The 12274-nt window shown below is 40.1% G+C and overlaps 1 protein-coding gene across 5 annotated transcripts in view; it reads left to right on the plus strand.

Moving 5' to 3' along the window:
- The first annotated feature begins 1316 nt into the window (after positions 1–1316).
- Positions 1317–12274, plus strand: part of ZFAND4 (zinc finger AN1-type containing 4) — an 89896-nt gene continuing 78938 nt past the window's right edge. For 2 of the 5 annotated variants that reach the window (XM_043596866.1, XM_043596867.1), the window contains exons 1-2: positions 1317–1754; positions 10306–10606. In XM_043596866.1, coding sequence (XP_043452801.1) covers positions 10345–10606 — 262 coding nt within the window. In that variant the 5' untranslated portion in view covers positions 1317–1754; positions 10306–10344. Of the gene's footprint in view, positions 1755–10305; positions 10607–12274 lie in introns of those variants that run through there. The other 3 variants (XM_043596864.1, XM_043596865.1, XM_043596868.1) reach the window with 3 other exon arrangements.

Genomic DNA, 12274 nt, shown 5'->3' on the forward strand with positions numbered 1-12274 from the left:
CTCTTTGTGCTGCTCTGCTGTGAGAGTGACTTGATGGCAGAAGAGAGTGCTTATACCTTCTGTTCCTTAGGTTACTTGTGTATACCTACTCCTGAGGCTGACTCAGTAAGCATTTGTTAAATGGTTTTCTTTGGGAATGGTCAAATCTACTTATCCATCATTAGGACTGATTCCAGGAAATTCATAAGAGAGAAAATACGCAAATTCCTATTTTGAGAGGCTTCAAAGGGGGAGGGAGATAATAATAAAATCTCTTTAAGGGGCTCCGATCTATTCAGTATTGGAGTTGAAGAAGGAACTAGTGTCGAGAGCCTGAAGATGAAGGTCCTTGGGTCTCCTCATAAACCCCAGGGTGTGCTCAGCATTGAACTGTTGGAGAGTAATTGATGGGTGGGGTCTTAGGAGAATGAGATGTTGGGGTTCATCTTAGATTCATTCCTCTGAGTCACAAGATGAGGATGATGAAGCTGGGAGGAGGATTGTTCACTATCGTTTGGGTAATTCACCTAGTGAAATAGACCAGTTTGGGAAATCTGTAAGGGTTGGATTTAGAACATGTGGGGAATGGAGAGAAAGAAAAAGTGGGGGGGGGGCGCATTTCAGGTTTGTAAGGCTTATGCCGTCTTTTAGGGTGTACACTCGGAGTTCAGCGCCTTGGGAATTAGAACAGAAAAAGGAATGTAGCTGAGTTTACCCAACTCAGATTTAACTGCTCAAGGTGTCCATTCTAATACCTGTCCTACACTTCTCAGTCCATGAATTGGATGAAGAATGATAAGAGACCAACAGAGGGTATTTGCTTTTGCCCTTTTTAACCATGTACAGCAATGGCCCCATATTTCAGATGAGACCATTGAGGCCAGAAAGTCAGGAAACAGTGAAGCACAGGAAGGGTGATCTGTTAAAGGCAGGACGGCCCTGCACGGGGTCTGGAAAGGACCAACTGGAAGGCTTTTGCCTGCTACCCTCCTCACCCCAGCACTTGGGCCACGTCCAAGAGCAATCTTAGGACGGCCTCAGGCAAGGTGCAAGCCATGCTCTTGGGCCTGAAGCCAATCTCGCCGCTCCCAGGAGGCCGTGCGGCTTGTCTCTAGCCCGCCCAATTCAGTCCTAGTCAGGTGCCCAGTGTTGGTAATAAAGAGCCAACATCCGGGCCTCTCCTAACCGACACCCACCATCGAACGCTAAAGAAGCCCCGGCTACCGAGCAACCGCCGGCGTCGGGCAGCCAGGCCCCGCCCCTGCCCGTGCCCTAGCTGATTGGAGGGTGACGTGAGCGCTGGTGAGTGATTGGTAGGCGGTGGCACAAAGGGGCGGGGGCGCGGCGGCGGTGTGTTTCTCGTCAGTGCCTGCCGCGGCGTCGCTCGCGGGGCTGCGCCGCTCTGTAGGCCTGCGGGCGGGCGAGCCAGTGGACGAGACAGACGGGGAGGGCGCCCGGGGCTGCGGGCCGCTGAGCGGGTTCGCGCTGCCGCCGCCGGCCTCCGCGGGCCGGAGAGGAGCGCCGGCCGCTCGGCAGCCGGGCCCCGCCCCCTCCGCAGCCGCTGCCCTGAGACCAGCGCGGTGCGACGCCTTTCCTGAGGAGTCTCCACTTTTCGTCCCTCCGCCGAAGAGACGCGGGTGTCTCGCCCCGTCCCGTCCGACGGGTGCTGAGCCGCCAGTCGCCGATTCTGACGCGGAGCTTGTGCACTACCCCCCAGATTAGGCCCGTACGTGTGGGTAGCCGGAGTTTATCCTGGAGGAGTACGGGCTGCGCAGGTGACCCAGTGGGCTTGGAGTGTGTACTTTGAAGGCTGGAGTAGACGTTGGCCTCCAAGGATTTCCAAGACCCACTAGAAAGAAGTTTAGGGTTCAAATGCATTTAAGTGGTGGATATAATTCTGTAGCATTATTTACTTATTTAAGAGCGAGCTTAAGCGGGGGGAGGGGCAGAGACAGAGGGGGGTGGGGTGGGGGAGAGAATCCCAAGCAGGCTGCCTGCCCAGACAGCAGGGAGCCTGACTGGGGGCTTAAAATCGTGAACTGTGAGATCATGACCTGAGCCAAAATCAAGAGTTGGATGTGTAGCTTCTATTTAAAACAGGGGTGTTTTTCACCTAATTAGTAAAAGGCAGTTTGTTAAAAGCCAGTGTTTTTAAAGGTTGCATAACATTTTGGATCTCTTTGTGTTGGGGGAAATTTTTAAAAGATAACGGCTCTCCTCTGGCTAATAATCTTTAGAACAGGGTAAAGCTGATTGCTAGTGAAATTACTTACTTCAGTGCTATTATTGCCTTACCTACCTTTAACTTCTCTCTTATCTTTGGTAATGTTTTTTAGAACTTTTTCAGAAGAAAGAAATGTTTTTGGAATTAATTTAGGAATTTTTTTTTTGATGCCATTACTCTTACTAGCTAAGTATGTTTTTTAATTGGTAAAAATTCTGGAAGTACTTTTTTTTTTTCTCTACTCGCCTCTTTTTTTTTTTTTTTTCTTTTGCTCTTGTATAATTTAGCTTTCACGTTCTTGCAACATTTCCCATCCTGTCTCTGAATCTTCATTGCCTCTCGTTTTCCAACAACATAGGGTTCCATAATATGTTTAGTTGAGAATGACCAGACGGTTATTGTGTGTTAATACTGTCTAGGTCTTTGGTCTGCTGGAACTTTTCATTTGCTCCTTTGCCATCATCTAGTCCTCCAGGCTGGCTTAACCAGATTTCATGGCCTCATTTTGTCCTCTGTTACTGTGATTTCTACTGCTCAGGAGAGGTATAACTATTTTTGAGTCATATTTCAGGTTTTTTGAGTAGGCTGCATACGTCCCAACACAGGGCTTGAACTCACGACTGAGATCAAGATCTGGGCTGAGATCAAGAGTCAGCCGCTTAAGCGACTGAGCCACCTAGGCACCCCACATTTTAGTTTTGAATTTGGTTACCTGCCTTGCTCCTTTATGGATTTTAGAAATTTCTCCATTGATTACGGCCCAAACTTACAGTAGGTGTCCCAGTGCAGTGTAGTGCTGCACTGGGTTGCTGTTTTTCCTTTAGCCCATAGTTGCTTTATCCATTCTCATTATAGATGAGGGACTTCCAAATCTGTTACCCTCTCCCAGCCCCAGCTTTTCTTTTTTTTTTAAGTCGTTCTTATTTTTGTTTAACGTTTATTTATTTTTGAGAGAGAGAGCGCGTGTGTGCAGGAGAGGAGCAGAGAGAGAGGGAGACGCGGAATCCAAAGCAGGCTCCAGGCTCTGAGCTGTCAGCACAGAGCCTGGCTCAGGGCTCAAACTCATGGACCTACAGATCTTGACATGAGCGGAAGTCAGACTCCTAACCGACTGAGCCACCCGGGCACCCCGCCCCCTCCCCACCAGCTTGTTTATTATATTCAGGGTATTGTGGAAGAGTACTGTGGTGAAGGAAATGCTCCTTAGATCTTCTGTCTCTAAATTCCTTGGGCAGACACTGGTTACCCATGCCTTTATTTCTGTAATGTTCATTTCAGCATTCCTGACTTTTGACTTCTGTTGTTAGAGCTGCTACTATGTAGGTAGAAATGCTGTTGATTTTGGGGAAACAGACACAGGTAATTCTTCAATACGTTGTTTAATGTAGCATGATAAGTATGTTTTTAAGAATACACATGTAACCCAGAAGCACATTATAAAAGCAGTTGGTTCAGAGGTTAGGGGTTAGCTTCATAAAAAGTTATTTTTCCTAAAAGCATTTCAGTGTATTTACGATATAACGAAACAAAACCTGAACAGTACAGCCACTTATTTGGCTTATATTTAAGAGTAATGGGCTTTTACCACTATCACGAGCAATGTTATTAGCACAATACTTTGTATTATCATATTTATTACTCATTGTTTTTGATAAATAGTGTGATAGCACTCCTAGCATCTGTGCTTCCAGCATCAGGTTTTCTTTCTGTGATGCCATCTCTTTAGGATCATTAGCAGTCTTTACAGTGTAATTCAGGTTCCCTAATTGATTCTGCATCCAGTTAGTGTTATAAAAATTCACCCTATAGCAGAAATCACTGTATGTGCATGTATGTTATCTGTTGGACAAACTTTGGTGGACTTACTGTAGAGTGAATCATAACAGGATTCTCATGGGAAAGCAGCATTCCCCCAAACTTTTGGAGCATATCCAAATATTTCTTCATCTCTAAAACAGGGATTATATATATATGTTTGTGTGTGTGTGTGTAAAATAAATAAATGTATTTTTTTATTTTATATATATATATTTATCACAGATTTGTTCTAAGCATCACTTAGATCCAACACTGTGCTAGGTGATGGGGTGGCAAATCAGATGTGGTCTCCCCCTTAAGTAGCTTATTGTTTAGGAGAATAAGAAAGCCATGTAAAAAGTGAAATTGATTGTTCTGGGTACAATATATAATGGAGGTTGGGGTACAAAGCCATAAAAGGTTTTGTGGAATAGTTGCTATTTGAGCTGAGTCTTGAAAGATGATTAGGTGCTTGTCAGGTAGCCAAGGGTGGTGATGGCAGAGAGTAGAGCAAAGCAGGAGCAATGAGATAGAAGTGGATGTATTCTGAAGCTGCAGGTGCACATGATTAGAGGATAGAAGTACAGTGGTATTGCCAGGTGGGATGACATAGATGTAAAATAGAATGGGGCTGGAAGGTGAGATGTACGATCTTAGGGTCTTTCTCAGAAGTCTGAATTTTGTTCCTCTTTTTTTTTTTTAATTTTATTTTGAGAGAGAGCGTTTGCAAGAGAGCAAGTGGGGGAGGGGCAGAGAGACAGAGAGAGAGAGAGAGAGAGAGAGAGAGAGAGAGAGACTTCTAAGCAGGCTCTGCACTTTGAGCGCAGAGCCCGTTGCAGGGCTTGATCCCACAAACCATGAGATCATGACCTGAGCCTATATCAAGAGCTAAGATGCTCAACCGACTGAGCCACCCAGGCGCCCCTGAATTTTATTCCTATATACAATGAATTTAATTCTGTAATTTTGTTCTATTGGCATTCTATTCTGTAGAAGCCATCATAGGACCTGGAGCTAAGAAGTAACATGATCAGTTCTATACCAGTTAAAAAGATAACTATGTTCCACCCCATATATCATTAGGAAATGCAAATTAAAGAGATACCACTACACAACTATTAGAATCCAGAACACTGACAACATCAAATGCTGACAAGGATATGGAGCAGTAAGCACTCTTATTCATTGCTGATGTGAATGCAAAGTGGTACAGCCACACTGGAAGACACTTTGGCAGTTTCTTATAAATCTAAACACATTGTTAAGATCCAGCAGTCACGCTCATTGGTATTTACCAAAAGAGGTAAAAACATAGCCACACAAAAACCTGCACACAGATGTTTATAGCAGTAATATTCATAATTGCTCAAGTTTGGAAGCAACCAAGATGTATCCTTCAGTAGGTGAATGGATAAATTGAGGAACATTTAGACAATATGGAGTATTCAGTGTCATAAAGAAATGACCTATCAATCCATGAAAGGACATGAAGGAAACGTAAATGCATGTTACTAAATGAAAGAAGCCAATTTTAAAAGGCTACATAGTGTATAATTGCAGCTATATGATGTTCTGGAAAAGGCAACCTATGTGGATGGTAAAAGTATCAGTGATTGCTGGGGATTTGGGAGGGTTGTAGGATGAATATGTGAGCCACAGGATATTTTTAGGGCAGTGAAACTATTCTCTATGATACTGTAATAGTGGATACATGTCATTATATGTTTGTGAAAACCAATAGAAAGTACAACAGCAAGAATGAACTCTAATGTAAATTATGGGTGTTAGGTGATAATGATGTGTCATTGCAGTTTCTTCAGTTGTAACAAATACACCATTCTGTTGTAGGATGCTGACAGTGGGGGAAATGGTGCATGCGTGAGGACAGGGAGTATATGAGAAAATATATCTCTACTTTTTGTTTAATTTTGTTCCTATTACCTTGATACCAAAACCAGACAAAGATATATTAAGAACACTAGATCATTATTTCCTATGCATATAGATAGAAAAATTTTCAAAAAATATTAATCAAATATAGCAACATATATAATTATATACCATATACAGATGAGATTTAGTTTAGGAATGCAAGGTTGGTTCAATAAAAACCAATGTTCTATTAAACACCGTATTAATAGAATAAGAGACAAAAACCACATGATTATCCCAATAGACATTGGACAGAAAAGCATCTGGCAAAATCCAACACCTTCATGATTTAAAAAAAAAAAAAAAAAACCCAGTTAAAGTAGTAGAGTAGATTATGTATGGAAACCCCACAGCTAAAATCATACCTTGTAGTGAAAGACTGAATGCTTTCCCCCTACAGTCAGGAATAAAACAAGAATGTCTACTCTCACCACCAAAATTCAACCCTGTATTAGAGATTTTAGACCAAGTAATTAGGTAAGAAAAGGAAGTAAAGAGTGTCTTACTGGAATGTTCAAGATTGGAAATGAAGAAGTAAAACATTTCTCTTTGCAGATGACATAATCTTTTATGGAAAAAATCCCAAGGAATCCACTAAAAAATTACTGGAACTAATAGATGAATTCTGCATGGTTGCAATGTACAAGATCAATATATTAGAATCAATTTTTAAAAATTTTTTTAACTTATTATTTTTGAGAGAGAGACAGAGAGCAATCGGGGAAGGGGCAGAGAGAGAGGGAGACACAGAATCCGAAGCAGGCTCCAGGCTCTGAGCTCTTAGGACAAAACCCAATGCAGGGCTCCAACTCACGGACCGAGAGATCATGACCTGAGCTGTAGTTGGCCGCCCAACCGACTGAGCCACTCAGGCGCCCAAATATATTAGAATCAATTTTATTTCTCTATGCTGGCAATGAACAAATTGAAAATTACACCAACAATAACTTCATTTATAGTAGCATCAAAAAGTATAGTTCTTAGGAATACTTTTTTTTAAAAGCAAAACTCATACTCTTAAAAACTAGAAAACATTGTTGAAAGCAACTTAAGAAATTTAAATAAACTGAAAGGCATTGCATGTTCATGGATTATAAGACTTAATATTGTTGGGGCACCTGGGTGACTCAGTCGGTTGAGCGTCCGACTTCAGCTCAGGTCATGATCTCACAGTTTGTGGGTTTGAGCCCTGCATCAAGCTCTGTGTTGACCGCTTGCTCAGAGCCTGGAGCCTGCTTCAGATTCTGTGTCTCCTCTCTCTGCCCCTCCCCCACTCACACTTTGTCTCACTATGTTTCTCAATCAATAAATGTAAAAAAAATTTAAAAAGACAATATTGTCAAGATGGTGGTATTCACCAAATCTGCACACTTAACACAGTGCTTATTCAAAAGCCCTACTGGTGTTTTTGCAAAATAGACAAGTTGATCCTAAACTTCATGTGGAAATTCAAAGGACCCAGGATAACCAAGAATCATGAAAGAGAAGAACAAATTAGAGAACTTACACTTCCTGGTTTCAAAACTTACTACAAAGGTGAAAAGACAACGTGGTACTGTTATAATGATAGACTTGTAACAGATCAATGGAATAGCATTGAGGGACCACAAGTAAACCCCCACATTCCCGGTCAGTTGGTTTTTGACAAGTGTATGAAGACAATTCAATGGGAACAGAATAGTTTTTCCAGCAAATACTGCTTGGACAACTTGCAAAAACTTGCAACAACTTGCAAAAGAATAAAAGTGGATCCTTATTTTATACCATCTACAAAAATTCAAAATGGATAGATCTATATGTAAGGCTAAAACTATATAATTCTCAGCAAAGTGTGTATCCAAGTGAATATTCCTTTTTTTTTTTATGTTTATTTTTAAGAGAGGGAGAGACAGAGTATTAGTAGGGGAGGGATAGAGAAAGAGGGAGACACAGAATCCACAAATCCAAATCCACATCCACACATCCAGGCTCCAGGTTTTGAGCTGTCAGCACAGGGCCAGACACGGGACTTGAACCCAGGAACCACGAGATCATGATCTTAGCCAAAGTCAGATGCTTAACTGACTGAGCTGCCCAGGCACCCCAAAATCTTTATTACTTTGGATTAGGCCAGGCGTTTTTGTTTTGTTTTGTTTTAAGTTTATTTATTTAGAGAGAGAGAGGGAGGGAGAGAGAAGCCCAAACAGATTCTGCATTGCTCTACATGGGGCTCCATCTCACGAACCATGAGATCATGACTGGAGCCGAAACCAAGAGTCAGTCGCTCACCCAACTGAGCTACCCAGATGCCCGTAGGCCAAGGTTTTAAAATGTGATGCCAAAAGCACAAGCAGCAGAAGAAAAATAACCAAATTGGATGTCACTAAAATAAACTTATGCTTTGAAGAATACTGTCAAAGTTAAAAGGCAGCCTACAAAATTAGAGAAAATATTTGGAATCATATATCTTTAAGAGGCTTGTGTCTAAAAACACATTAAAAACCCTTTTACAATTCAGTAATAAAAAGACAACCAGAGTAAAAATGGACAAAGGATTTGAATACATTTTCTGAATATAGATATTTCTGTGTAGAAGGTATTCAAATAGCCAATAAGCATCTAAAAAGATGCTCAATATTCTTAGTCATTAGAAAAAGGAAATCACAATAAAATACTACTTTGCACCCACTAGGATGGCTTTAATCAAAAAGGCAAAAAAAAAAAAAAAAAGTATTGGCAAGGATGTGGAGAAATCAGTATCCTGGGAATGTAAAATGGTTCAGACCCCTTTTGAGAACAGTTGGCAGTTCCACAAATTGCTAAATGTGGAGTACCTACCTAACCCAACAATTCCACTCCCAGACATATATGGGAGAGAAAGGAAAATGTCCACACAAAAACTTGTAATCCAATGTTCATGTAGCATTATTCATAATAGCCCCACATTGGAAACAAGCTAATATGCCCATCAGCTGATGACTGGATAAATATGTGGTGTATCCATATGATAGGATGGACTTTTATTCAGCTATAAAAAAAGAATGAAGTACTGATACATCCTAAAATGGATGAACTTTGAAAACGTAATGCTAAGTGATAGAAGCTAATCACAAAATACAATCAAAATCACACTGTATGATTCTGTTTACGTGAAATGATCAGAATGGGCAAAATGACAAAGTAGATAAGTGGTTGCGTAGGGCAGAGAGGGAAAGAAAGAATTTGGGAGTGATGTCTAAAGAGGACAGGGTTCCTTTTTGGGGTGATGAAAATGTTCTAAAGATGATTGTGATGGTTGTACAATTCTGTGATTGTAATAAAAACCAGTAAATTTTAGATTTTAAATAGGTGAATTTTATGGTATGTAAATTATATTTCAATAAAGCCATTAAAAAGATACACTTACCTGTCCAGGAAGATGTGTATCACCTGTCCTATTAACTCCTCTCCTTACAAAGTTTTCACATTTCTAATAGCAATTTATTGATTTGATTATTCCTATTATCCTAATTATACACTTATAATTTATCTTAGGACTTTGTTGCATTTGCCTCTCATATTCATTAGCCATTGTATGTTTGTGTGTAGAGATTATGTCTGATGTCTGTTACCAGTATTAATGTCATCTCAGTGCTGTACTGATAGATAACTTCTGGAAATCCAAAAGCTTATTGATTATTTAGTGAATCTTATTTTTTAAGGAACCTATTAACGTGGTTGCTATTCTTTTCTTCAGTGTGATTCAAAGGTACAGTGGTATAAAGTTGTATTTTGTATGGGTTAAAAACATAATTTACGTGTTTTAGTAAAGGATGTATACCTCCTTGCAGATATATACCTCCATGCTGAGTTTGCTGGTTTAAATATTATTAACAACAATAATACACTTGTTGAGTATGCACTATATATAAATAACTGTGCTGAGCTTTAGTAAGATACAGAGAAGTATTGTAAATATACCTGTTCTTAATAATCTTACAGTCTAGGCGTGCCTGGGTGGCTCAGTTGGTTAAGCGTCCAACTTTGGCTCAGATCGTGATCTCACAGCTGGTGAGTTTGAGCCCTGCGTTGGGCTCTCGGCTGACAGCTCAGAGGCTGGAGCCTGCTTTGGATTCTGTCTCCCTCCCTCTCTGCCCCTTCCCTGCTCACGCTCTGTCTCTGTTTCTGTCTCTCTCTCTCTCTCTGTCTCTCTCTCTCTCTCAAAAGAATAATAATCTTATGGTCTAATTGGGAGAGTGGTTTCAGAGACAACTGTGAAAGGTTTAGGATTAGACAAATTAAGTAATAAAATGAATTCTGGGGCTGTCTGGAAGATTATGGGCCAGAGTTGTTCAGAGAGTATGACAGGATGAACTTTCAGATTCGCTTGTTAAAAAAATTATTCTTGTTTTTAGGTACAAAACTCAAAACATGAACAGCATTACATATTACCAATGTTCAAAGCTGATTTGGCTAGAACTGGAATACGGTTGCATACCACACATTCCAGAGGAATTAGAAAAGTCAAAGTAATGGATAACAGAAAAGATCCTCCATTCTTCAATGAAGATAACCTGGGAACATTTTACTACAAACTTCCTTTCTGTGAAACCATGGAGCTCTTCATTGAAACATTGACTGGGACGTGTTTTGAGTTGAGAGTTTCACCCTTTGAAGCTGTTATTTCTGTGAAAGCAAAAATTCAAAGATTGGAAGGTACTAGTTTTTCTTTGTTTTTAGGGTAAGAGGATTACATTTGTTCATCAAGAGCATATAATAACTAACTTTTCTTATGGGGAAAATGTCACACATGCATGGAATTAGAAAGAATAGGGTAGTACACCCCCATCTATCCCTTACTTAGCTTTAATAGTTATCAATTCATGGTCTATCTTGTTTCCATTCCTACATTCTTCCCATCCGCTTCCCCTTCTACCAGATTCTTTTGAAGGAAGTCCCTGGCATCATGTTAATGGTGTGTAAAATAATATTTTAAAATAATTTTTCAACAGATTATGATGACATGCAAAATCTGCCACAACTACGTCACAGTTACTTTCAATGGGAAATTGTAATTGAGTTCCCTTTTAGTGACCTTCTTTACCTACTTGGCAGATACTTTTCTTTTTTTAATGTGGAGATTTTCTAAGGGGTTTAGCTTATATTTTCGTAATTTGAAGTTTTCTTAGTAGAGCAGGGATGCTGAATATTGTGCAGTGTCTCTTTGCTGTTTGCGTATTTGTGAAAGGTGTCATAGAGTACATTGTGTTAAAATTAGAGTCTTTTTTTTGTACTTTGAAGGTTTCTAAATTAAGTGATACTTGCCATTACAGTTGTTAAAATCCAGTATTGACTAGAAAATTAAGTTTTTCTGTATAACACTAAATGGATCTTTGCTTTTTGAGCCAGCTGGAACTTGCTATAATTTAGAGGTAGTAACTAGCATTGCCCTCTAGTCCAGTTTAGGTTCAGAATTATAGAAGGATGAGTAGGGATGGAATTTTTTATCTTTATAAAGCCAAGAATCCTGGTATCCGAGCTTCTAAATATTTGCTGTGTCTCCACTAACTTCTATTAAGTTAGTGATCAGCTGCGTCCAGTGATCACATCAGTATATACACTAATGGTACATGAAACATTTTTCCCCCAAGTGATTTGCTGAGACATGGAGTCAGAATAGGTTATTTTGACATTGTTCTGCTTTTTTATTACGTGATGGTGTAATGATATCTTTTTAGGAGCAGGAAGACAAAACCCTCTTGTGTTCTAAATAATCTCTGTATTTTCCCCCCTTTCATGTATTTTGAATAATCTCCATGCAACAAAAGCACTTTAGGGAGAATGTTACTTAGGTACTTAATGTCAAAAGTAAATTTGAGGTTAGAGAGATTAGGGACTCATCCAAGGGAAATGTTTAGTTACTAACAGAGTTAGGTTCATAGCTTAAGGTGTGGACTCCTTGTTCTATGTAGGAGTAGGCATTGCCAGTGTAAAAACAGTGACTTTGTAGTTATTGGATAGTTGAAAACAAATAGACATTTATAAAACAAATAGAGTTATTGGGAAATTAAATGAGGTAATGTAAATACAAATGCAAATCCCACTGTCCTAACAAAATACCATAGACTGGGTGGTTTAAACAACAGGCGTTTATTGTCTCACAGTTCTGGAGCTGGAAAGTCTGAGATCAGGGTACTAGCATGGTCAGATTCTACTAAGAATCTTTCTGATTACAGACTTACTGACTTACAGACTTTCTTCCTGACTTAAAGACTCCCTTCTTCTTGCTGTATTCTCCTATGGCAGACAGAGAGAGAGAGCTCTCTGGCTTCTCTTCTTATAAGGGCACTGATCCCACCAGGAGGGTCTCACCATCATGACCTT

Source organism: Prionailurus bengalensis, chromosome D2 (assembly GCF_016509475.1).
Source record: "Prionailurus bengalensis isolate Pbe53 chromosome D2, Fcat_Pben_1.1_paternal_pri, whole genome shotgun sequence".
Taxonomy (NCBI): Eukaryota; Metazoa; Chordata; class Mammalia; order Carnivora; family Felidae; genus Prionailurus; species Prionailurus bengalensis.